Below are 27544 nucleotides of genomic sequence, written 5' to 3'. Positions count from 1 at the left end.
TAGTCTGACTTTCGAACACATGTTTTCAGTTGATTTCTCGCGCCTATTTAAGGATTCGGTTTCGAAATCACAGGTTTTCACAGGAGGAATACGCGCACTATTCCTTTAATGGGTTAGCACCTAAATAACCTAATTGAATGGCATTCAAGCCGCATGCAAAGGCTTCCAAAGCTAAATTTCGGCGGTCCTCTCTCTCGTTTTCCTCTGACATGCGCCCTACTATAAAAAAAAATTCCTAGGTTTAGTCACGTTTGCTAAAGTGTCCCATGCTAAATAAACACAGTTTACTTACGCAGAATTTCCTTGGCCTGTTGCGCTGGCTTTTCAAAGGTTCGTAGTCTGTCTCGTATCCAGCTTAGCTGAGCTAATTGCTGATTTCACAAATTGCAACACAAACAACAAAGGGGGAGAGGGGGATGCAATCGTTACGAGAATCACTGGCCAGGTCGCCATTTTTTATATGTTTCCTGGTGCAGGTGGTTCTTATGACTCCACATTTATTACTTTACACTAAAATGGCCTTGCAAGATAACCAGGACATATAAAAACACAAACTAAAAGGAGTGGTACAAGGAGCGGAGGGCTCTTTCTCAAAGGGAAGTGCGTGAAACACGTGGATACAAAAATAGGTATATTCTCATAACACACAAGATCAAAGGGAAAATGAACTGAAACACGTTAAATTGCTGCTGTAGAAGTCCTCCCGAAGGGGGGGGGGGAGCTTGGGAATGCCAGGAACACGGACCAAGGAGAATTCTGCTACGGTCGTCCTTCACATTGTAGAGGCGTAAGGCTGACGTCGGCGTCCAGCGGTGTCTTCTGCCAGGGTCCACATGTGTGCGTCGACAAAGGGCCTCCCTCACCAAGGAACTGCTTTCAAGTCGTAGGTTGGGGGCGGAAAAGGGCGCCCTTGTGATGATGAAAGGCCGCAGTTGAGTTTCTGCTTGCTTTTGGTACTTGCAATCCCCACTTGCAATCTTTGATGGCCACGTGGATGGGGGTACAGAGCAAAGGGCAGTTAACTTCCACGTGGCGACGAGGGAAAGAAGGGCGGGGGGAGAGGTCTGCGCTCGTGACCTCTTGGCTTAAACTAGCGACTGTGTGTAAGAGCGAGCTTCTCTCGCCCTGACCTTTTATTGCTTCTGGACAGGGGGGGGCGATGTCCTGACCGGGTCACGCTCCTGTATCAAAGAAAACAGCTGATGTCCTGCCTGGGTCACTCTCCTGTACCAAAGAGAACGGCGCAAGCCAGTTTACTGCCCGAGGCGAGAATTAAATCTTTTGAGCGTCTCTTATAACCCTGACTTCCACTGGTTGAAACTAACCCGAACCAGAATTCACTATCTCTCACAGGTTCAAAATAGACAGAGGCCTATCTATCGGCCGAGCAAAGCAGACAGGCGGGCGCTTTCATAGCGTATTTTGGCGCTAATCTTTACAATATATATATATATATATATATATATATATATATATATATATATATATATATATATATATATATATATATATATATATATATATGTATGTATGTATATATACACTGGCAGATCCTCACTATCACTAGCATCTGCTAGTTTCTTGTTAATAGTTCTGATGTAATTAATATTGAAGGTGTACAACTGGAGTAGTATTTACTGTGATCCTCATAATGCAGGTGGTTCATAGGTACCACATAAGGTTAATTAATCGCTTCATAAATTCTAAAGGTCAAGCAAGTTATATTTGAATTTGAAAAGGATTTCTTACCTGAACATTTCTTTTATAAAAACAATGTCCTTACAATCTATAAACATTTTGTTAATAGTGCTCAACCTCAACACATTTTATTTTATCATGAAACATTAGTGTTCATCAATTTCCGTGGCCCTCCTTTGTGCATCTTTGCTTTTCCAGCAGCTATTCTTTGCTCCCTCTGTTCATCAGTTTTCATCTCCCGAACCATCACCAGTAATGCCTGCTATTGTTCCAAAACTACCTGCTGAGTTCATTTCGAAACGAAAATAACAAAGCTCAGCCAAAAATCTGCGACCTTTATTATATACCATTGGTTCACTTAATGTTGAAAATTTCGGGCTAGTAAGGGTTGCATTTCTCTGGACAAATCCAGAATCTGTCTTCAGAATCATTCCACCCATAATTCTCCCACCTCCAGGAGAAACGCCCATAGGATTAAAACGTATTTTTGAAGACGTCGTAATGACTCCAGGATCCTTGAAGCTGTGTTCAGCTCCTGAACAGATTCCTGTTGGATCCGTTTACCTTCAAGAACGTGGGCTTCCCCCGAAGAAATCGTCGAAGCTTTTCGTCTAATAATTTGTATAATTATGCAGCAAACGAGCTGAGCTGACCATAATCACGGAGAAGCCACATAGGTCTAAGAAAACTATATCTAAAATCTAAATAACCCCCATTCCTTTGTTACCACATTGCAAAAAAGGACTGAAATCACGAGCTTAAAGCCCAGCCACAGGAGACAAATATGGAGGTCAAGGGATACAAAGGAAGGTGTAGATTGCAGGGTTTTACTCCGCAACCTGATAAATTATGACGAAAGCGAGAAGTAGAAGTGGGAGTCTTTTCTCAATCAGTATAGAAAGCTAGTGCCATTATAATAGGCACATTGTATAGGCTTCGGTTTGGATGAACTACTGCTGATGATGTGAAAATTATGCCCGAGCGCCTGATTCCAGTACCACCCAACACTGACCCAGCCCAGATTTTTGTTGATCATTACTCTAGTCTCCGCAACAGCAACAGTCGGAATGAGGCCGCCCATATTATTCTCGACTACAAAGAAGAAAAGAAGAAAAAAAAACCCAAAAACAAAAACAAAAAAATGTTACCCACAAAGAAGTGTTGTGTTTATGATCGCACGCTTCTGAGTGGATATATTTGCTATGTCTTTAAATTGTATTGTTTGAAGAAGTGCCAGTGTCTATTTCTTCAGGTATGGTTAGCATTGTATGTATTATAGTGGCACTCGCTTTCTATACTGATTGAGAAAAAACTCCTACTTATACTTTTCACTTTCATCGTAATTTATCAGGTTGCCGAGTAAAGCCCTAGCCCTACGCTTTCTATACTGATTGAGAAAAAACTCCTACTTATACTTTTCGCTTTCATCATAATTTATCAGGTTGCCGAGTAAAGCCCTAGCCCTATGCCTTACCACTTCCTTTGTATCCCCTGACCTCCATATCTGTTTCTTGCGGCTGGGCTTTACTACCCCTTTTGTGATGTCATCACTTTTTTGCCCGTGATCAGTATACGTGTGAGGCAAGAATACAGTTGCCACTTATCAATATACGTGTTAGACAAGAATACAGTTGCCATTTATCAGTATATGTGTTAGGCAAGAATACAGTTGCCACTTATCAATATACGTGTTAGGTAAGAGTACAGTTGCCACTTATCAATATATGTGTTAGGCAAGAATACAGTTGCACTTATCAGTATGTGTTAGGCAAGAGTACAGTTGTCACTTATCAATGTACGTGTAAGGCAAGAATACAGTTGCCACTTATCAGCATACTTGTTAGGCAAGAAGCCACTTATCAATATATGTGTTAGGCAAGAACACAGTTGCCACTTATCAATATACGTGTGAGGCAAGAATACAGTTGCCACTTATCAACATATGTGTGAGGCAAGAATACAGTTGCCACCTATCAACATACAGTGTTATATACATGGGAGGGGAGAATATGTTATACAGTGACAAATACATGTTACATATGGATTAAGGTAATTACATCCATATCGAAAAGAGTTTAGTTCATCAGTGTGTTCATTACAAAAACAAAGAACATTTTAATGTTTTGTGTTACTTGGCTTGCTCTATGGTGCTGAGGAATGACCCACTTTTGCACACCAACTCGAGACTTAATATCTTTCAGTACTTTTGTTTTAAAGAGATTCAAAGAATACCCTGGAATCAGAGTGACAAATGTGGAATTCCAGCAGGGAACCCATTCTGACCCATGCTACATTATCAGTACATATGGGAAAAAGCTTTGCTGAGTAGGCTATCTTAAAAGTAAGAATTGTTGACAGTCAAACTCAGACGAAAACATTGTTTAGGGAAATAAAGGAAGAGAAACATAGAAGACAAATTTTAGCTTTAATTAACTGTGTAAAAATGTAAATTGAATGTCTTCGGAGAAAGTGCCCTGAACAGAAGCCTTTGTTGACAGGTTTGTGGGGGCTGTGGTGTTAGTGAAGAGAATTGAAGCTTGTTCAAGGACAGGCGTGTATGCTGCACGTATTTTTAGTATAATATACTCGTATATCCAGTGAATGCTGCTGAATATTTTATATTTCTAAAGTAGTAGATGAAGGGTTATTTTCACACACACTACAGTAAAGGTATTTTTCACTGTTTTGTAAACATACTATTTCATTACCGGAAACGGCAGAATTCTCGACAAGTATTGAAAGAAAGGTTGTGAAAAGAATTACGGTAAATCAACTTCCGTTATTTCTTTCATTTTACTTTCTTAGCAAGGGAGGTGCACATGGAACATTCCTCATCACAGAGCAAAAGAAAATTGAAGTACTTCATATGCCTTTAGCTTTACTCTTATAAAAGTTGGTTCCCTGCATTTTCAACTGTTACATGAACACTTCTTGATCGCTACAGCTCATTTTTTCTGAGATATTTCCTGGGACTGTTGATATTTTCCGCTCCAGTGTTTTCTTCCGTCAACGTTAGAAGCTGCTCTACTGAAACAGAATCTGGGTGCAAGATGTAGTTGAGTTTTGTTGGCAGACTTTCTAGGAACTTTCGTACCTGTGAAAAAGAATATTCTGATAATAATATTGCAACAGATACATACAAACAAAAATTAAAGTTGGTTTTCAAATAATTAGGCAGTCTAACCAGACCGCTGCGCAATGCACACAGAATTTTGTTAGAATGAATAACTTTAGACTGACTATATAGCAGCTCTTTAAGATTCAAGAAATATAAAAACCCTTAGGTAACTTGAAACTGCAAACAACTAACCCATTGTTAGTTTTCTGTAATTCCTCTTACAATTTTTAAATTAGCTTCCACCTCGCACTGATTTGGTTGAAAAGCAATATTCTGGTACTGTTTTTAGGTCATACACATGTCCGCCTATGATCGCTGCTTTAGTCTAAGTGTCATTTTTAACCTTGTCAATTAAGACATTGCTCTCCTTAAGCGCATCGGCCCATTGGTCACAAAGTGTTGCTGTCACGTGTCATTGTTGATTTGCTGTCCACTTATGTGTATTTTGAAAAGTTCTTTTGAAACTTTTGAAAAAATCTCTTACTGCTAGAACAGACAACCACCTGTCTGTTTGAAATTCATTTGGTCAAGGGAGACCTTTCAGAATGCCTGCCCTGTGTGGTTTAGATACTTTAAGGCAACCCCGCCCGGTTATTTATATCTGAGAGACAACATTTTATGCTCTCTCTTACTATGAAGTCTACAAAACGAGAAGGTTTCATGTTTGCCTGCATTCTTATCTAGATTCTGTCTGAGGATTCTCAGGCACTGAAGCACTACAGAAAGTTGTAGAGACCAAACATCTCATCACCTCACCCCTCAAAAGCCACTTTTTATATTATTATATATATAAATGGAAGTTAACAAGATGGTATATAATTTTCTATAACTTGTAAGATTCTTTAATTTCATTTGTAATTACGCTGTTTATACTAATAATATCTCATTCTGTGTTTGTTAGTTGGTCATACCCTTTGGTAATGTGTACTGGTAACAGAGCCAAAATGTGGAACCTGCTGAGAGAATGATTTTTATATTTAAATGAGAAGATGAAAGAACACAATTAGAAGAGTTCTTGTCCTGTGCTAAATTACTCGAGTCAAGAAATCATGTTGTAAAGAAAAGCTGAAAGAATATTACGCTAGATTTTGTAAATTGGAGTAAGGGTTTTCGATACCAAACCTAGTCTCAGGAAAGATATACAAATACGACTGCCTATGGTGCTTGATGTCACGGAGAGCTACAGCATTTATTGATTACCTCCTGTCTCTTATCCTCTTCCATGACGGGTGATGGCACAAGAGACAGATGGAGAAAGTAATCTTCACTAGCAGGTTTCCAAGTGAACCCCAGTGAATTATCTGGTGTTGGGTTTCTGCAACGAAAAATGAATATAGTATTGCATAAGCACTTTTTTTTATCACAGTTTTTATACTGACCTTGAGTTATATTTCTAATAGTATATTTAACTTGCATCTAATCTTTTGTGTGAATTGGACCAATTTGCAAGAGTCAAGAAACTTTTCTCTGGATTGATGGTTTCAACAAATTCAGGATGTTTATAATAATATAATCACAACGAAAACGTACAGTGATTCTGATGGTTTTGATATAGTTTCAGAGAAATGATAGCCTCAAAATCTGGCTTTACTGCAGACTATAGCACTGTCATCAGTATCATCTTCATGTCAAGGATCAGTCATACACAGGTGGGAAATACTAGCTGATACTTACCCTGTTACAGCAAAGTTATACCAAAGTTTTGTGATAATTTTTCTTAATCTCAGATCTTCTTCTCTCTCAAGAGGCTTCCAGTAAGTCTTATCACCAGTAAAAAGGTAGAATAAATCATCAGCATGACAAACCCCTGAAAAGGTGTTCAATGCTAAGTGAAATTTATGAAATTAATGGCATTTGCTTCATTGAAACAGATTTTATGGGGAACTGTACCATTCGATTCCAATTACTTGTGGTTAAACATGTCTTCTTATGATAGTAACAGCCAAGGCAAAAACTTATGGGCACATATGAATGAAAATATAAATAAATAAATGTGAATCTGTTCAGCATAAGAGAACCAGTCTGCCATTGAAGGAAAAAGAAGCTGTGGCATGGAGAAGTATATCAAATATTTGAAATTGTAAAGTAAAAAGCAAAGAACAGGGAAAAGACTAAGCAAAGCTGGGTGAATGTATCTTTTCACCTAGAATGATTTTGTTCAGCATTACTCTGAAAAGAAAGTTGGAAGTAGCAAATGACAGGAAAGCGGGCCTAAATAACGCACCAATTACCCAAGACTGTTAGAGTGCAAGGTACAGAATCTATGGTAGAACTCATGATTTGAAGATATAGTCATTTGTTCATCGCCCGAAGCTAAATATTGGGTCTAGAATATTCCAGCTACATCAAATTGTGATAATGATATTCTTATATGTAAAATATATATGGAAGAACTGATCAGACTGCTCACAGTCTCTGAGCTTCTGAGTCTGGCATGTGCTGCGTTAATCGCGAATGTGGAGTTGGCATGAAGCTCTTGAGAGCAATATCCAAACTAACATGCACAGACCAAACAGTAGGCAGTGAAGTTACAAAGGTGAAGTGAATCCAGGCTGGAAGGAAGGGTTGGGTCCTCGGTTATATTTCCAATAGTATATTTAACTTGTATATAATCTTTTGCATGAAATAGACCAAATTTGCAAGACTCAAGAAACTTTTCTGTGGATTGGTGGTTCCAACAAATTCAGGATGTTTATAGTAATATAATCACAAGGCCTTAATTCGACTTACCATGAACCTAACTATGCCAGCCCTACTCCATGCCATTGCCAAACCTAGACAAATAGGGAGGGATAGAGTCAGGAAGGGCATCTGTACTAAAACATCTGCCAAAACTAAGTATGAAATTAGCCGTTCCAGAGAAAAAAGAGATGGAGGAGGCTCATTAAAATCAGTGACCCTTCTAGGAACGGATCTTAGAAGAAGAAGGATTCGATTATAAAGGTATATAAAAAGTCTCCCAAGACGTGAGAACAGTGTTTAAATGAAAACACGGAAGAGCTTTTCATAAATATGACTGGAAAGGGGCTCCGAGCTTCCCAGAGTCAGAATCTATTTCAGAGGCTTTAATAAAGTTGACTAATGATTTGATTAGTGTTTGCCGGGGACTGGTCAGTCGATTTCTGAAATAACTCCCATTTTTTTCTCCTCTGTTCTATGAATGATGAAGCACAAATCAGTTATCCTGTTAGTCGTAAGGTCCACTGCATTAATTACAGCACAGCAAAGGTTTCTCTACGTTTAGCAGTAAACACCTACTTTAACCGATAAATTGTTTGATTTAATAGTTCATTCATCTGCCTGTAGGATATTATTACGTTAATGTGCATTCTATTACTTAATTACATATCGACCTTAATATGATACCCAGTTGTACAATTGAAGACTTTTTTTCAAGACATTAGGGAAAAACGATTTCTTTACCAAGTCTTATATTGTGATCACATATGTTATTGGATAGGATGACATTTTGATACACGTTTGATTCACGAGTTGAATGATCTTGTTTGAAGTTCCGCTGAGGTCTATTTTTGTTTATGGGCTTATTTATTTAATCATTAACTAGTTTACTAGCTATTCATTCATAGATTTGATATTAACTAAACATTAATTCGATTTCTCCTTCATCCCCCTTTCCTTTACTGTTGGTGTTCGTCTTTCCCATGTAGTTATTCAGTTTTTGAGAGCTTGTCATCCGATGTAGGTATTCAGTTTTTGAGAGCTTGTCATCCCATGTAGGTATTCAGTTTTTTAGAGCTTATCATCCCATGTAGGTATTCAGTTTTTGAGAGCTTGTCATCCGATGTAGGTATTCAGTTTTTGAGAGCTTGTCATCTCATGTAGGTATTCAGTTTTTGAGAGCTTGTCATCCCATGTAGGTATTCAGTTTATGAGAGCTTGTCATCTCATGTAGGTATTCGGTTTTTGTGAGCTTGTCATCCAAGTTCATGGCGTTTAGCTTATTCCATAATGTATACACATAATGGCTACATTGATTCCAGTATCTACACTTACATTTCTCACCAAGACCTGCACTGTAGTAATCACCGATGGATCGCTGTCCTCTGTGGTTTAACTGATACAGATAAATGGGAACTTCAGGGGAAGTTTTGGTGTGGAACTTGGCAACCAAATCATGTCCTAATACGAACTGCCAGTCACCATACATCTGTAAAATGAAATACCAAAGCTAATTAAAGATCTAGCCTCATCCTTTGAATACGTTAATAACAGTTGAGCCATCGTAACATGATCATTCAAATATCTGTAGGCTAAAATGTGAGAGACCAAGTACTGTGTGTGGCAACATTTCTAAGGAATATTAATCCTATTTCCACGAAGAAATATTAATCCTATTTCTTCAAGGGTATGCAACAGGAAAAGCACAAACCATTCCACTTACTTCACAAAGATTATCAGCGTCTTCAGGACTGACTTTTACCCCACCGACATAATGATCAAAAATCCGCTGAGCTAACTGTGTTGGTGATGCATCTCCATCACGGATATCTAGTGAGGCTGGTCCCATCTCCTTGAAGTTATTCAAGAGGTCTTGTCTGAGAGCCTCATTCGAAAATAATGCTGGAAAGAAAAAGATGTGTGTTAATTCTAAGTGTATTGTTATACATAGGTTTTAGGTTTATTTGAATTATATTTTGTCGCATTTGGAATTTTGAAGTAATACCGATAAGTTTCGACAAAAGTAATTTACAAGAAAAGAAACTCTTTTGGACTTATAAAAATCCAAGGGTAGCACTCACTAGTTATCAGCGGTGGTTTAGGTATACAGTTCCTAGGAGTCAGTTGGATTATAATTACAATTTTATAAAAAAATCACACCTGGCTTCGTGTAACTTCCCTTAGGAAATGTGTTCATGACGAGGAATAGATTGGTTTTAGACATTACTTTAGTTTAGCCGTTGGGTTTGGTGCTCAGCAATATTAGCTTGGTCTAGGATAAATTAATTTTTTGAATTGTTCAGATAATACCGGTTGAAAGTTAGTTGCCATGATTACTAAGGACAACTGTTAAAGGAAAATTATCTCATCAAATTAAGATTCCAAAAGGTGGCTATCTAGATGTAAAATACATAATAAAACTAGAGCATTGTGCAAATCGTGGGATGTAGTTTTAAACTAATAAAGCCATGATGATCTGTGAAAACAACAAATACCACAAAACTGATTTTCTAAATTTTAATTTGTGTACTCACGAAAGACAAAGAGTCCTCCTTCGTGGGAAGTAACACCTGACATGAGGTTTACTTTGTTGTACCGGCCTTCTTTCACCAGGACTTCTGGTTCTGCTGGTAAATAATCTCCGTCCACTCTTGGACCTAGTAGGACAGGATTGAAGTTCCAGTGCTGAACGAAAAATAAGGTGGTGCATAGTAATTGAAATAATGCAGTTTAAATATACCATATCTTCTTTTCCTGTGGAATTAAAGAGCTTAATATAGTATTATTTCAATCATATTCGAATAAGTGTATTTTAGTAGACATCCAGTGGTGAGGCATAACAAGCATTGTTGAAATACCTGCATGTAAAGCTACCCAGAGACGGAAACTAAATTTAAGTGACGTAATTGCCTCTCATACGGTATCCTTAATTCGAAAGTTATATTAAGGTTAAGGAAGGTAGTTTTGGAATATAGCCTCTCAAGATATTTCAAATTTCTGATTATATTAGGATTTTAAAAAAGAAACATTTCACTGAGATCAAAGATCTACATCTACCACTTGGTTTCTCAGGTAGATTCTGCATTACAAAGTATTAATGCCTGCCAAGTTTATGGTTTAGTTGGTTTTAATCTTTTTATGTCATGAAATACTAGTTGAATAATGGACACTTTTAACCAAAAGATCTGAATAAAAATGAAAGGGAGTAAAGAAGAATCAAAAAACATAAAAAATCTTCATGTTTGAAAGGAAATATCTCGCAGTTTTTAACAAAAGTACATACACACGCACCTTTCTACGTGGCTACTGTTCTTTTGGTCAAGAAAGTATTCTTGCCAGGATTAACACTCTAAAGGGAAAAAGCCGTAAAAAGATAGAAATAGTGAGCACTACACAACTGTTGCTTAGCAGTAAAAGCTTTGTGCCTTAGAAGTTTGTTTGTATATTATTTTATATTTTATATTATATATATATATATATATATATATATATATATACAGTATATATATATATACATATATACATACATATATATGTTATATATATATATATATATATATATATATATATATATATATATATATATATATATATAAATATCACTCCCTTTCAACAAGGAGGTTAAAGATACTCCTCAAAAATTAAATATTGAAAAACATGGGTACAATATTGTATTCCAGTACCCTAACACAGTTGGAAGAAAAATCATAAAAGCAACCCTGTAAAATCGTCCGAAGATATTGGTGTTTATGCTGTTGTTGCTTAGATTGTGATTCTTGCTTTATCGGTGAAAGTGGTCGTTCGTTTGGTAAACGGAAAAATGAACATATTTCAGCATGTAAATTGGGAATAATTACAGCTCTATAACTAGACACGCCTGGGAAAAGGATCATAGAATATAAATTGTAAAAATGGTCAAGTTGTGTATAAATGGTCCACCAGATGATGTATTGAAGGAGCCCTCATTTCGTTAAATAATACCTTTGATGGAAAGTTGGGCCTTGTTGAAAATAGTAATATAAGTGAAGAAATTTGTAGATGTGCTGGTATTCGTAATTATAGAAATATACCTAGTCAGCTGAATTCTTCCTAAATCAAAGTCATAATTTGGAACAAAATCACCTTGTTGGCTCTTTAGCGGAAGACTCCAGGTTTTTTCCGCCATGAAGACCTCGTAGAATTTTAGAATTGACAAGGGCCCAACAACCTGATTAAATAGTTTTATTTTCTGTAATGTTTGTGTGCATTTATAGTTTCCTGCTTTATTTTGTTTCTTGAGTTGTATATGTACTCCATTTTAGTGATAAAGTCCACAGCAGATGGACGAAAGTTATAACCTCTATACATTTATATTTTTAATATACTATGTTCTGTAACAGGAATTTCATTGTGGACTTTACCTAACACACACACATACATTGTGTATATGTATATATATATATATATATATATATATATATATATATATATATATATATATATATATATATATATATATATAATATATATATACAGATATATATATAAATATATATATATTTATATATATATTTATTAGTAGACTTATAAATATATATATATCTATATATATAGATTTTCTTGACCGACAGATGAGATTATTTCTTTTTTTGCTTGTAAGCAGAGACAATTGTTTGATGTGCACATCTCTGAGTCATCATTGAGTGTTCTGCATAACATAAATAGCTTGGTAAAATGTTTGTAATCAGAGCACAATAGTAGGTTATTGATCACAAACACCACTTCTGATTGACTAATGGCCTACTAAGGTTAAGATGCAAACGTGTCCTGGAGTCAACTGATTTATCCTCGCGATCAATACAGGTAGGTCAGTTGGTTGTAAGGCACCCACTGTCAGGTGTTACCCAGGTGAGTGGAAGTTGCTCCGTGATTGACTGCTGAATCTGGTGGTTAAACCTAGCTTTGGCAGCAAGGCTTGGTGCTTACATCCTTGTGACTAGATGCATGACTCTCTCAGCCTCTCTCTTCCTCAGTGTAAGGGAAGAGATATGTAGGTAGTTGATAACAAACAATAAACCCCCTTCCATTGCTGCCCGACAACTTTGTGTCCCTCCCAAACTGAAACATGGCCAGTAAAACCAAATACTGAGCACAATATTCCTGTCTAGTTCTCCCCTGAGAGTGCCAAAAAGATTATTTCTGCAGCATGGCAGATGTAAAACTCAGTTCTTGAACCAAACCCTGGTGACTAACAGACTTAATATGGCTGAATCTACCGATGAGAAATAATCATGCAATGCCTGAAGCATATATGAGATGTAATCACACAAAAGCACAAACTTAAACACTCTAAGTTTCTATCTGCTCCCTTTCTCGACAACTGAGCCACCTGTCTGGGCCTGGAGAGCAGAGTTACTGTTCCACCTCCAATATCTCTAGTTCAACAAAGAAGCAGACTATGTCCATGAGACAGACTATGTCCTTGAGGTAATCCTCGACACTCAATTCCACGGCATTGTTTGCTGGCTGGACACACGGGGGAAAAGATTGCCTGAAAAGAACTCAACCAGTTTTTCATCAGAGAATTTTCCTTTTCACCACTCACCCATGCCAGACAGTTCCTTGATCTCCTTGGCATGCCACTGGGGAACACAGAGTTTGATGCAGATGGCAAACCACAGGTCGACGTCACTAGTGAGATTTGGCTGCACTGTCTACTTACATTTTAACATCTGTGCCAACATTCTTACCAGCAAAGATATACCCACAGTGTACCTTTTAAAAGTGGCAGGCAGATTACTGGTGCCTCCATAGCGTTGCAGTACACAACCCCAGCCACCTATGAGACCAGTGATGACCACCACAAAATGACGAAGGACAAGCTTATAAAGATGTCTGTATAAGGTGTGGTGAAAGGGATGCCCCAGCTGCCTGTGCTGTGCAGCTATCACCATAGATTTGAAACAAAGCAAGAAAACTGTCTCAAGCTTCATCTAGAATGGCCACCCAAAGAAGTAACAGTGATTGCTAAGACACGTCCATGGTCCTACTCCACCAGATTTTAAGTCACCTTCAGCACCTCATGCAAGAAGTTCCTGGTGACATGGGCACCTTAAGGCTGATAGTGCCAGTGTCAGAAATCAACCTCCAGTGGCTGTCCAATACCTGGCTGCAGCTTGTAGGGCAATCTATAGCCACTGAAGCCTCATCTTGCACTAAATGTAAACAAAATATGGATGGGAATTTATTGCCACTGATGTCCAAATGCCCTGCTTAGTGCCGACTTTCTTGGGCACTACAGGCTGCTTGTGAACGTGATCCACTACTGCCTTATAGACTTGACTACTTTCCAAACAACACAGTTCTCTTTGGGGCCTAAACAGGTGCCCATCTCTTAGGTAGGAATCACCAACGTACGCCACCTCTTGCAGGAGTTCTCTGACGTCTTTCAGCCATAACTTCGTCAAACATCCAGGGCACCCATGAAAAACTGTATCTTCCATCATACCATAACAAAGGTCCCCTGGTCCACTCCAAGTTCCGCTACCTGCCACCTGAGAAACTACTCATTTCTAAAAAAGCCATCTGACAAATGGGGCAGATGGGCCTTTGCCAGAAGAACTCTAACCCCTGGGCTTCATCACTCCTCACAGTCAAGAAACTGGTCAGAGCATGGCGCTCTTGCAGAAGATAAAGACTCATTTAACTTTTCACACATTGATAAAAAAGAATGTTTTATATGAAAAAATGAGTTATTCAGTCTTCACGACTGATGCTTCTACATATTACTGGATGCTGTGTTCTTATTCACCAGTTCCGATCTATCTGTAGAAAGCAACATATAATTTGAGAATGTCTGTATGATAATTAGAGGCTTTCATAGAGAAATTAGGACAGCCTGTGGGATTTAAGGTTGCTCTGACCTTAGGTCCATGCCTAAAATTCTGAGTACTATTATACATAGTTATGCTAAAGGTGTCCGATTGTATCTTTATTTCTGTGGTATTGTAGATTTCCCCATAGTGTCGTAGAATCACTTCCTAAGCATATATTCTGAAAAGGTTCTCAGTGCACTATTGGCAATAATATTCCCCATAACTGGAGAAGAAATCAGGATGAAGTAACTGAAGACCTTGAGTTGCTGTTTTGTGTGAGTGTAATTATTTTTGTAATGCTTATGGGTTTTTCCTGGCAAGCTATATTGTAGTAGATTACGATTGTTTTTAACTGGTTTTTCAATGGATGCACCCCTTTGTCATGATCTGATATGTGGATGAAGTACAATCTATACATGCAAGAAATTTATAATAATGAACCGGTTCTTAAGGCATCTATTAATATAGAATAATCACTACAGTTTTGAGCCTCACTAGGCTTCTCCTCAGGTGAAATTGCAGTGATTATTCTAGGTTGAAGGATGCGCTTAGCTAATAGTACTGGTTCATTTAATGTCTTGTTTTGTTACAAAAATCATGCAATATTGTTGTTCCAAATGCTAAATTTTATGTTAAAAACAATTCTGACTAATGTGGACTCATATACTATCGACTTACTTGGATCAAATTCACTTATAACATTAATACGTACAATATGATCCTGAAGACTAAGAGTAAGATTAACAACATCAATCCTTTGAAGACAAGAAAGAAGAGATTTGCTGGCCTGCTCACTGGGTACACTGAAACCTTGACAATCGAAGCGTTTTCCCGTGTGCATTGCTACTTCCCTAAACGCACCACCCATTGCCCACGGGTTAAGTAATGTTCCAGACTGCATAATTCCTCCAGAAAACAGCCCTGTGAGAGGAAAGAAAGTCTGACAGTAATGAAAAGGTCTGTCAGTAACACTGGAATTCCAAATCCTCAACTAGCATGAGAGGAGAAATCCACTTGTAAACTGACTGATTTCTTGATAAGTTAAGATGAAATCATTTATATTAATTTTTGTCAGAAATTACTTATCTAGAGTCAAACATGAAACAAAATAATGTTCTTAATTATAAACATGCCATAGAACCATAGTTTGTCTTCATCAAGAATTTTTTTTAATGATTTCAGTTAGTTTTATCATACCTTTGGAATAAGGCGAAAGAACATGAAAATGGACAGAGGCTCCACCAGCGCTGTCTCCAAATATAGTGACACGAGTTTTATCACCACCAAAGTAATGAATATTCTCTTGTATCCATTGCAGGGCTAACACTTGGTCCTTCACACCAAAGTTCCCTGGGATGACGTCATCTTCGGTGGACAGAAAACCTGTGTGGACACATTATGTTATGCTCAGATTATCGCAATTTTTTTTAAAGGATATTAGTAATATTTTCCCAAAGACACTTAAGGGAATGGCTGTAAAAGGTCATTACGCTCACATATGATGTGGAAATTTTTTCTACAACAGAAAAACAAATACCCACCAAGAATTCCAAGCCTGTACTGAATGATAACGAACACAACGCCTTCGTTCATGAGAACGTATGGTGCATACCAATTGATGCCTCCAGAAAAAAGGCTCCGCCGTGAATAAAAACCATCACTGGTAAGGCAGCGTCTTCTTCATTTGGCTGGAGGGAAGGTAAAGGCATCACAATGAAACCATTTGCACAGAAGTTATAACAATCAAAAGTTTTTCTTTTGTCGAGTCCATGATATTGTTCCTTCAAAATTAATGTTATTTCATACACTAATCTTATTTTGTACCTCAGTTTTTCAAAACTGACCTTGCTGGTAAATATGCTTAAATATAAGCAATCTTCATTTCCATCATAAACTATCGTCCTCACTGTAGCTTCAATGAATGATATTTGTGAACAAGTTTCAGGAACTACCGATCCATTCTTTACACCACTCCAACTTTTGACAGGGACAGGGTCCTGAAATGACGATTATTAATTGTTAACACATATTAGAAATAAAAACACGATTAAAACATATTTTCACATCCAGAGAACAAAGTAGTACTGTATCTTATCCAACCTTAAAAGCAAGTAATAGAATATGACCTAAGAATATCCAGTAATGAATTTTTTGTCTTGAAGTGCACAGAAATAGGGAAAGAAATTCGATGTATAATTCTGAGAATAATGAAATCATATCTAACATCATTCAGTGATGCTGAAAACAAAGCATTTAAACACATTTCATTTTAATGAAGCATAACATTTTTCAGTTTCATTGAAAATGCATAAAATATGACTGCTCGGGGAAAGACCAAGTTTGATAATATCTTGAAAGACAGCGACTGTTAACCTGTAACCAAATTTTGAGGTAATGGCCTAAGCAGTCTTGGGGCTTTTTGGATGGTAGATGTGCCCTTTGGTAACTTATTTAGGGTATATGTAGGCTTCTAAGGTAGCAGCAAGGATGACAAAGCCAGACTTTTGTACCTCTTTCGAAAAACATGATTTTGTGTATGTGCAAAAATGATAAAATGTTTGATCAAGATTTTACTATAGTGTTTTACCCATGTACATATGGGGAGTTGAAGGTTTTGAGAACGCACTTCTTTAACCTAATGGTTGATCACGTTACCACATATTCAGATAACTAATTCATACAAACAGATATCAAATTGTACTCTTATGATTTATCATTTATAATTACCCTTTGTATTTTACTTTTAGCAAGTACCCTGTTCACATGTCGACCTCATTAGGCGAACAAATTTAGAGGTTTGCAAAGGCATGCAAAAATATAGTCTAGTATGCAGATCATGGCATGTATTGACAAATAGACACATTTTTATTAATTAATAAGAAAACTTATACATTATACAAAATCTGAATATATCTTACTGCTTACATTCCAAAATATTAGCAAAATACAAACTTATATATGATATATGCTCATATAACGTAATGTTATATTCTATTATCTTGTTTGATCAAAAGATTTAGAATATTGCATTTTAAAATTACGAGCTGACGCAGATACATACCAAGTGATGTTATTAAATCATTCATCATTTATCATTTATAAATACCTTGACATTTTACTTTGAGCAAATATCCCTTCCTATATCTCAGCATCATCAGGCAAACAGTATAAAGGTTTTCGGAGTCACAACAGAAAACAATGACTGATTTACTGTCTGTACTAACAGATCTGTGTTACTCACTGATAGTAAAAATGTAATATATTAAATAAACCAAAAATAAATAAATGTACAAATAAAATAAAAAGGGGCACTGTACTGCCCTTATCTTACAGTGTTAGCAAAATACAAATCAAAACAAATAGACTCCTCAAAAATTAAAACATACTGTAAGTTCACTGACCATATAGTTAATGTATTGTCTAATAACTGGTTGATAGAGGCAAGTATCAAATTATATTGTGACTCATGATTTGTGGTTATCTCTAGATTTTCACACTGAGTGAGTGGCACTTTTGGCATATCAACGTTATCGGTCAAACAGATATGAAGATTTACATTCAGGTTACAATATACGTGTAGTACGAAGTATTCAAGTTGAATTAATGTTTAATCTGCAGCCTGTGTTGACATATGCGCATATCGTTACTTGATAACCTCAGCTTAATATATTCACCAAAACAGAACTCACATGTACATTATGCCTACATGTAACATTTAGGAAGAGACAGGCAAAACAGGCTCCATAGGTCCCCTTGAGGCATAACATGACAATATCTGTGTGCCTGGCTTTCTCTAACACATTTAACATCCACAGAAGATATATTAATTTTCTCTAATAGTTCCAGAATAGTAAGATGTACAGCTTATTTCACACAGAACAACCATAGGTAAAGCTTTGCTAACATCATAACTTTTTCATATAATCACATGTCCAAGTGTGAGTCATCTGTGATATCAGACGCATCTGGGTCTGCATTGGTGACTGTACGAGGATTCAGGCAATCCTCGCCTCCAGTACACACGCAGGCCTCTGTACATGCCATGCTTTGCCTGGAGCAACTACAGTTATGCTGACATTTTGCTTTTTTTTTTTTTGTACCCACATGATGTAAGTTCCAGGATTGATTCAGAAGCAGGTAATTGTGTCATGAGTGTGGGAGTGAGCTGCCCATCTTAGTCATGATGACAGCCATTTGCAATTGGGAAAGGAATATCAGGTTGGGATTCTGGAGTATGCTTCTAGATTAGGGTCTGATAATTTGCACATTTGTGTGTTGCAAAAGACAATCAGAAGTTGGTGGAAGAGATTCATTCCAGCCCTGTTTAAGACAGAAGAGGTTATATCTCACACCATCCACATCACCTACAGTATTAGTAGGCTCACAGAGAAGAGTTATCAGAAGCTCCACAGTTTTCAGCTGTGTCTGAGATATCTCCATCGTAGTACCAAAGTTGGTGAGGTTTCTGAACTTTTGTGGATCCTTCCTGACAAGTTTCCGTGGCTTTAGTTTGCCAACTCTTACCAGACTGCTGGTTGAATCACACCCAGTTAGTGTGTATGCTGCAAGCAACATTTTGCATATTTGATCACCTAGGTTCCTGCTATGGAGTGTGCTGGTATGAATCGTGCCTTATCTTTTACCCCGTGTTAAACCTAAGCTCTTATGGTACTTCCAACTTGTGACAAAAATGTATGCAGAGAACTGTAACATCAGTGTCTGAAGACTACACCACTACACAAGGACATTCCTGTGATGCGTGTGCAACATGTAGTAAGAGCTGTGTGTCTGTTTCTTCATGCGATGAAAATAGATCTTCCTGGTCTACGGCTCCATCTGAAGTAATCTTGTGAGTGACGAGACCATCCCTGAAACCACCTGCAATGAACATTTCTTGATTAGGGCCAAGGAATGTTTCACCCATTTGGCACCACGATTCTGACAAGAATTCCACAAGATGTTCTTTATTTCTGTGTTTTCCAATGAACTTACTCCATTGCATTGGAATGTGTGTTCTAGGACAATGGATTTTGATTTCATTGCCTTGCACAGATTGTCTGTGTGCATGCTCAAAAACTTTTATTGAATCTCTGAAGTCATATTGATCAAAGACATCAACAGCTCTGTTGCAACTTTCATGTGTTTGTAGAGGCTGGCATACTGTTCTAAAGGGCAATCCTGTAAGTTTCCCAAAGCATGTTGTACCTCCTTTCCTGATCATCTGAAGGCCGGCCATACCATCAATGATCCAATTTGTGGACATGTTGGAAGCTGGCAAATTAGACACTGATTCTGCTTCTTTTTCTAACTCAGGCAATAGCTTGCTTTTAGCAATTTATTGAGGCTTCCATCAGAATTAGGTAGGGCATATGGAACTGTAGAAAGCTCATGTGTGAACACCTGTTTGAGATCAATCTCTCTGGTTTACACTGCTACAACCAGAGGACTAAATAGTTCCGTCTGCATCGATAGCTACTCTCTTCTTACTGCTAGAATTTGATTTGTACCTCTTGTTCAGAGATGCAAATTTCTTGATGTTGAGCTTTGGCAGTGGTTCAAAGAATCCGGTAGTACCCAGAGTTAGTCTCTCTTCAAGAAACTGTGTCGTGGCTTTCATTCCAATTTTGTTGGCAGAAAGAAGTTTAGTGGATGCCTCTGCAGGTAGAACAATGACAGTTGCAATATTCGTGAGTGGACCCAGTTCAGCGTTCATGTCAAACAGGTCTGCCATGGATTCAGTGATTGAATTAACAATCTTGTTTACATCTGATTTATCTTGCTGCATGCGACGTAGCACGACTTCCTTGTATTTTTCCTGTAAATGCTCCAAGTCTACCATATCACACATTAACTTCGTGGAGGTAGTAATAGCTCTACGTTCCTGTGTGGTAATGAACTACCTAGACAAGGCTCCTGATTTCATGGTTAATCCCACTATGCCTCCTTTCACTTTGCTGTCATAATTTACTGTTTGCTCCAGTGCCATGTCTGTCCAAATTTTACTGAATTTATTTCTGGACCGGGCGATTGCATTATTTCCTTGCAAAAATTGCTCATGAACTTCAGGGGCACACTCTGGCAATAGCTTCGCGTCACTGATGCACATAGATACCCAGTGGGTGTAATTGGTGCGATCAAAGGCGAAAAATAGTGGCAGGATCTCTACAACTGCAGCAAGATGCAACCCAGTTGCTCTCACGTTCTGCTCTAATGAACTGCAAGAGGATGTTGACCATTTCAATGTAATCATCCCAGAATGAGATGGTCTGTGAATTTGCTCTTCCAACATTGCAGAATCTTTGCAGTGTGCTCTGCACATTCTTCAGGTCTTCACTAAGCTCAGAAAAAGCTGCCGTAAGGTTTTTAGAGTCATTGTCTGATACTGCATTTTGACACTCCACGAGCTTGCTATTGATGAAGTCTACATCATAATCTACCACCACACTGTCCTGTGCCCACTTGCTGAGTACCTGCCATCTCAGTCTAGACAGAGCCTTCATTACAAGTTTGTGGGCTCTGACTCCACGGTTGTATGATTTGCCTTTCAGCAGATTACTTGCTGTGTTGCTACCATACACCTGCAATTGTATGAGGATGTCTTCCAGGCCACTGTCTTCATATTTCAACCTACAGTAATTCAACCTTATTCTTAGCAATGATAAAATTGGCGCCTGCCTCAATGGTATTCAATTGCGATGGCAGCATTTTTTCTGTTCACAAAGATCTACTACCTCACAAATTAATTCGTATTTTTATGTCATCAAATTGATTCTTCAAGTTCTCAAAACACACACACACACACACAAAAGAGCAAGAAACACTGAAGGGTAAAGTTAATACTGTACCACATATTTTACAGTTGTACAATATTATCCCTAAGTGTGCCGTTTTCTCAACTTTTGGAGGTGCCACTGACATATTTAAACAATTAAGCAGAGAAATTATTTATAATTGTTAAATGTAAATTATAGCAGTTTAGGATGCAAAAAAATGTTATAATTATGTGAATGTGAAAGTCGACTGAAGTTTCACACCATTTCAGCATATTTACCGGGACAAGTATTACACGATTTGGAAAAGCGTAGATGACCACATCCCCCTTGAATTTACTTCTTAGGGTCCATTCCTTCATATAAAAACCTCAAATCTTTCCTGTACGTAGGGTGCTGCCAGTTTCAAAATGTGGTGGGTTTTCCATTTTGGCCCCAGGAAAGTTCCTGTATTCCTTTCATAGCAGAATTGTTAATGATGTGATACAAGCATAAGACTTAGGGGAGTTGTAGATTCAGCAAATATGGCGCGCAAATGAAGGAAAATAATACAGGAGTTCATTGTAAATTAAAAGACATCCTTGTCTGAGAGCCTGTTCGTTATCAAGGAAAAAAAAGCGAGATATCTTGGAGAAGTAAATAATGACTAGGTCAAGCACATTTTACTTCATAATTCTATTACTTCTGAAATAATTGCTAATCCTGATGAAATGTTATTCCATCATACTAAAAAATGACATTATAAGCTCACTGTGAATATAACAAATCGCTGCTTATAATAACTATTAAAATTCTAAATTATTAGAGAACGAATATTACTTTAGTTCACCGACCAGCTTTATTCTATTATTGTGCTTCTTCAGAAATGCGTACTAATTTTGGCTAACTGATACACCACCATAACCAGATTCCATAAAATATTGTTCAAAGTGAGTTTCTGCGTACAAAAGACAACTTTTGGGCAAGGATAAAATTTCAACTTTTATACACAGATAACAATAATCTCATTTTAACTTCGTTAATTTGACTCGGAGTTAAATATGATAATAATTTGTAATTACATTTCGATCTTTTGTATAAATTTCTCTTATGTTTTCCAATGTCGGACCTTGGCTCCCTACTTGAGGTGTAGCGATACCACCATCAGGCACCAGGAGTGTCACTTTCTTCAGATCTGAGGCCAGTAGGTCTCTTCCTATAGTGAAATTCTAGATCAGTGATTCTCAAACGGGGTGTCGTGGCATCCTGGGGTGCCACAGGCAATGCCTAGAAGTGCCGTAAGATTGTCATGAATTTTGTCTTGGCTAGATCATCTCAATGAACATTTGTAAGAACAAAAAAGTTTGCAGAAGTTTTCATATGATTATTATCAGTGTGTCTACTCTAATATATTAACACACACACACACACACACACACACACACACACACACACATATATATATATATATATATATATATATATATATATATATATATATATATATATATATATATATATTATATATATATATATATATATATATATATATATATATATATATATATATATATATATATGTATGTATGTATGTATGTATGTATGTATATAGCATGGATAATAATTTTATTTTCATTAAATAAGAAGTTAATTCATGCGATATGGTGGGATGGTGAAGAAGGGGTGCCACGGTAATGATTACAGTAGTTAGGGTGTCATCACTAAAAAAAGATTGAGAACCTTTGTTCTAGATGAACAGTTTTCTTTTTTGTAGATATTATTGTCCCCTATAAACAACAAAGTAATGCGGTGATTCCATATTTTGTCATCAACGGTGACATTTTAATGACATCAGTGGACACCGTGGAATTCCTCAACTCCTCGCCTAAGGTCGCTTGCTTTTCTTTGAAATGATATTATGTAGATTATGTGGCTGAAAATATATTAATAAAAGTTTTTTCCACATTCCAAGAGTACTAATTATAAATTCAGTTCTTTTGAAAGGGAGAAATTTTTTTAATTATCTGGGGCAGTATTAAAACTGTTGAAACTGCGTTGGTAGAGGGTGACATGAGACAGTTAATCTTTCAAAACTTAAGTGGAAAAGAGTGATAGGAGAAAATCATGATCTCTTAATCTAATCATTAGGTCATATTCTCATAGTTATATTGCATTGTAAGCAGCATATGATCACAAGCATGAGCTTTTCGATGAATTTATTTGTAATATTATTATTCTCAGAGCTGAATTCCGCAAGTGGATGCAACACAGCTTGATGAAAGCATTTTTATCTTATGCTTGGAGGTTTCTTTAAAGTTTTCCAAAGTTTTTAATTAACTTCGTTTATTGTGTGGAAATATTTGATACTCCTACCTGAATCAAGTACCAAGTGCTCGTTTTCATAAACTCTGAGACTGTCAGACTGCTTCTTGGATCAAATAATTTCTGGAAAAGCGTTTTATTTTACAAATTGACTATGCATGAGTTCTCAGTGATAGCAAACAAAAACTGTTGTAGTTTCACATGCATCCAACAGAGTCGCCCCTTATCAGATACGATGCCACCAACACATTTCTTGGGTCACTTAAATTTTTGAGTAGTTCTAGGATGCTATATGTAGAATAAGAAAGTTTATTGATGAAATCAACCATTTTGACTGTTACATTCAGGTTTTTTTTATCTAATATATTACTCGATAAATTGGCAATGTATTTATTAACTCCTTTGTAATTCAATTATTTTCAGATGTGAATTCCATGAGTAAGCATAACATTACATGGTAATTACATTTTAATTGTGTGTAGCTTTTTTTTTTTGAGTTTTCCAGCCTTGAATCTCTGCTTCCCATTTTAATATTCAGCTCTAGGGATGCCACTGTTGTAACATTACCTTTTCTCTTCCAAAATTTACTCTAAACCCACAACTGTACAGAGCACGTAAAGTTTTGCAGTTATTTGATGTCTACTCACCGGAAGACCACTTTTGGCAAAGCTGACGCGTCAGAACATTTCTTAGGTCAAATAACCGCAGGCAGGATCCATCTCTCTCTTCCAAAAATTACCATTATGGGATCCTATACATTAATCATATATGGAACCGCCAATGGCTTTACTTTCATCAGATCTTTTCTCTTCTAAAAGTTGCTGTATATGGGCTTCCACTTTCAGCCACAAGATGCCCAATATTTGTGAGTGAATTTATAGCGCGTGACTAGTGCACACTTGGCTAATGAAGTAGAAATTCTTTTGTCATCTTGAAGTGTTCATAATTTATTGGGTAGCATAACTGAAAACAATATTGTTTGCTGACTTTCTTTCCTAGGTTACAATGCTTCCTTAACATGGGTCAGTGCTCTAAACACACATGTGAATCCTTGGTGTACCCAGCTTCTTCCAAGCGGCTTATCATTTGTTAAGGATATCTATTTGATACCTAATTATTATACAATTTTCTGTCATTAAGAAAATTTTTTAATTGGCAGAAACTCGAAACTCTCAAAGTTGCAAGAGTTGATGAGGAAAGTGATAATGAAAGGGACCTAACAGAACTTAAGTAGTATGGTAATAATCTTGTGCACTAAAGTTGAACAATAACAAACTTCGATGTGATCTTAAAAGACGATCTTTTGAAACTCACTCGCCAAGTATGATAAAAGCTAGGACAAAGTTCAGTTCCTTAGATGCTGATCAAGATGGAAACTTTTGTGATGCGGTCGCAAATAGTTTGAGGTGCTCTGTATCTCCATCAAGCTTCGCTGTTGTATCACAATGTGTAAAAACATTTGCTAAGAACCTGTGTTACTAGTTTTGGAGTTTTTCGGAATCAGGCTTAAATGTATCAAGAAGGATAAGGTAAAATTATTTCTGCTAAATTCTTTTAAATCAAACAAACGAACTCACCTTTAGTCGGAGACTTCCAGTCGGTGGCTGTGCATAAGGCACGGAATGGAAAGAATAAAATGGGTTTCCTTCCGTGGATTGCTCCTTGAAACCAGATATCTTCCCTAGTCGAGTTGACACGATCACACTGTTATCTCCCTCTGACAGAAGTATTGTAGCCATGAGCACTAGCAGAAATCCAATGACTCCCATTTTTACGTTTCATCTAAGAAAAAATGTGTTTTGGTTTAAGAATATATGCATGTGAGATGGATAATGCATGCTAAATGGGTGCATATATATAAATCTGTAAAAGTTTCGATTCCACTTTTATGGAATAATAAAAAAATGAACCTCCGCATTTCATATTAATATCAAGACAACCCTGGCATATTTAAACAAAGTGTTGTATTCGTCATTAGCAACAAAGGAAACTAAAACTACTTTGTAACCTTAACTTGAGTAGACTGCAACGTTTCGGAAAAAAAAAAAAATTATAGCCAGTTCACCAGTGGTCTTGACTGAGGATGGAAAGATAGTTTCACACAACTGTACATGAGGAGATAAGAGAAAAGGGAACGTGTCTACGAGAAGAGAGAAAATGTAAATAGAAGGAAGGGTTCTAAGCAACAAAAAGGAAGACAGTTCAAATAACGGAACTTTTGTGTAAATAAATGGGAAGGGTCTGTTTCAGGACAGCTGAAAACGACGATAATGGGTTAGATCAAAAGGCAGACGAAAGATGGTATTTAACGTAGGTCACGTGTGTTTTCTGTATTTCAAGATAAAAGGGACCATTATTACAGCAAGAGTTTCTCACCTAAAGCAGCAACACTTAGCTATGATAACATCCAAGCACTGACACACTGTCAATACGGCGGACTGAGCCCTTCGCTGTCATCGAAAATTCTAGCTGTTGGGTGGGCGGCGTAACGATAAGCAACACTCGTGCAAGAAAGCTTGATGCCTCTCACCACTATCCTGCCAGCTACTGCTTTGTAGACGCGAGATTCATTAATACCTTCATTTGAAGAGTCATTTGTAAATGATTAGGTATCAGAAATCAGGAAAGATGAAGTAAGGATATTAGCTGTTATGAATTAATGGGCCGTGAAAAGAGAAATTTAGCGTTGGCATTGAGCTTTCTCCGATCACAAGTAAGGCAAATGCCAGTCATTAATTTTCATTTATAAAGAAAATCGGTTACCAGCAATCAATGCAAATGAAAAATAATCACAACTTTATGTTACTGGCGCAGTAAGAAAAATCCGTAGTTAAAGAGCAATTCCTTACTGATGGATTCTAAAAAAGCGAAATGGTCTCAATTTGGCACCACTGCCGACCCAAAATTCAACTCTACGTATTTATTATTCACCACGCTTTTTGCACCGGGCTCGACTGTTATCTCGTCAATCTCATATTTTAAAGTATAATTATGTTTGTGACAAGAATTTACTGCACTGTCTTTATACGGACTTGGCTTGATGATCTTTCGAAGGAATTCCAGGGTTTTCCCGAGGAAACTGGACACAGCGAGAAAAAAACCACAATGAAGAACACGGTTTTAATATACATAGCTAAGACTGACGGAGTATAAAACCACTTAATACATAGAAGATATAATTAAGTATGAGGTTAATCATAAGATAAACAACTGTCCTTGGTTAACACTGGTGCTAGATTAACCAAGGAAAAGCTAAGGATAGTATCATTAATTGTCGATAATCTTTAGTTTTCTTGTGAAGAATATTGTCAAAATTATATTGATCTAGACTTGAAGTGAATTTAATTTCCTTTGGTAGCTGCACTTAAAAAAACAAAACAAAACTGAAGAGGCTTCTGGAGACTAAATGTTGTTATTATGCTGCTGTGAAACTAGTTAATAATTCTCTGTGAAACTCCACTGTGGTGCACAGGATAAGTATTATTCACTGGGCCAGTTTTAACCGGATGTTTATCTTCATTTATTCTGACATTAGATTCCTTACTCGTCCATCTAGAAGATGTTAAATGCATCATATAACAGGATTGTGATCGAACATTTTATATATATATATATATATATATATATATATATATATATATATATATATATATATATATATATATATATATATATATATATATATATATATATACATATATATATATATATATATATATATATATATATATATATATATATATATATATATATATATGTGTGTGTGTGTGTGTGTGTGAGGTTATCAGTCGAGAAATATGCCAAGCGCCATCCTGGGTTAAAGTATTTTTTATTTAATTTATTATATTTTAAAATGGCACTTGGCGTGTTTCTCGACTGAAAAGCTCATATATAATATATATATATATATATATATATATATATATATATATATATATATATATATGTATGTACTTATACATATATCTGTCTATCCATCCATCATTCTATCTGTATATATATACATTTATGTATACACATGTATATATATATATATACATACATATATTTATAATAAATATATATATATATATATATATATATATATGTGTGTGTGTGTGTGTGTGTGTGTGTGTGTGTGTGTG

General features: G+C 36.7%; 1 protein-coding gene across 1 annotated transcript; it reads right to left on the bottom strand.

Moving 5' to 3' along the window:
• Positions 1-1701: 1701 nt before the first annotated feature.
• LOC136842548 (juvenile hormone esterase-like) lies at positions 1702-25935 on the bottom strand. Its single transcript, XM_067109984.1, is given in 13 exon segments — positions 1702-4792; positions 6017-6131; positions 6491-6623; positions 8831-8984; positions 9219-9397; positions 10030-10180; positions 15062-15270; positions 15547-15732; positions 15891-15980; positions 15983-16037; positions 16194-16346; positions 24998-25202; positions 25797-25935. Coding segments are annotated over 12 exon segments (1773 nt in total). The 5' UTR covers positions 25190-25202; positions 25797-25935; the 3' UTR covers positions 1702-4636.
• Positions 25936-27544: the final 1609 nt, after the last annotated feature.

This window comes from Macrobrachium rosenbergii, chromosome 10 (assembly GCF_040412425.1).
Source record: "Macrobrachium rosenbergii isolate ZJJX-2024 chromosome 10, ASM4041242v1, whole genome shotgun sequence".
NCBI lineage: Eukaryota > Metazoa > Arthropoda > Malacostraca > Decapoda > Palaemonidae > Macrobrachium > Macrobrachium rosenbergii.
The sequence above is the reverse complement of the archived record's forward strand: the minus strand, read 5'-3'. Positions and strand labels throughout refer to the sequence as shown.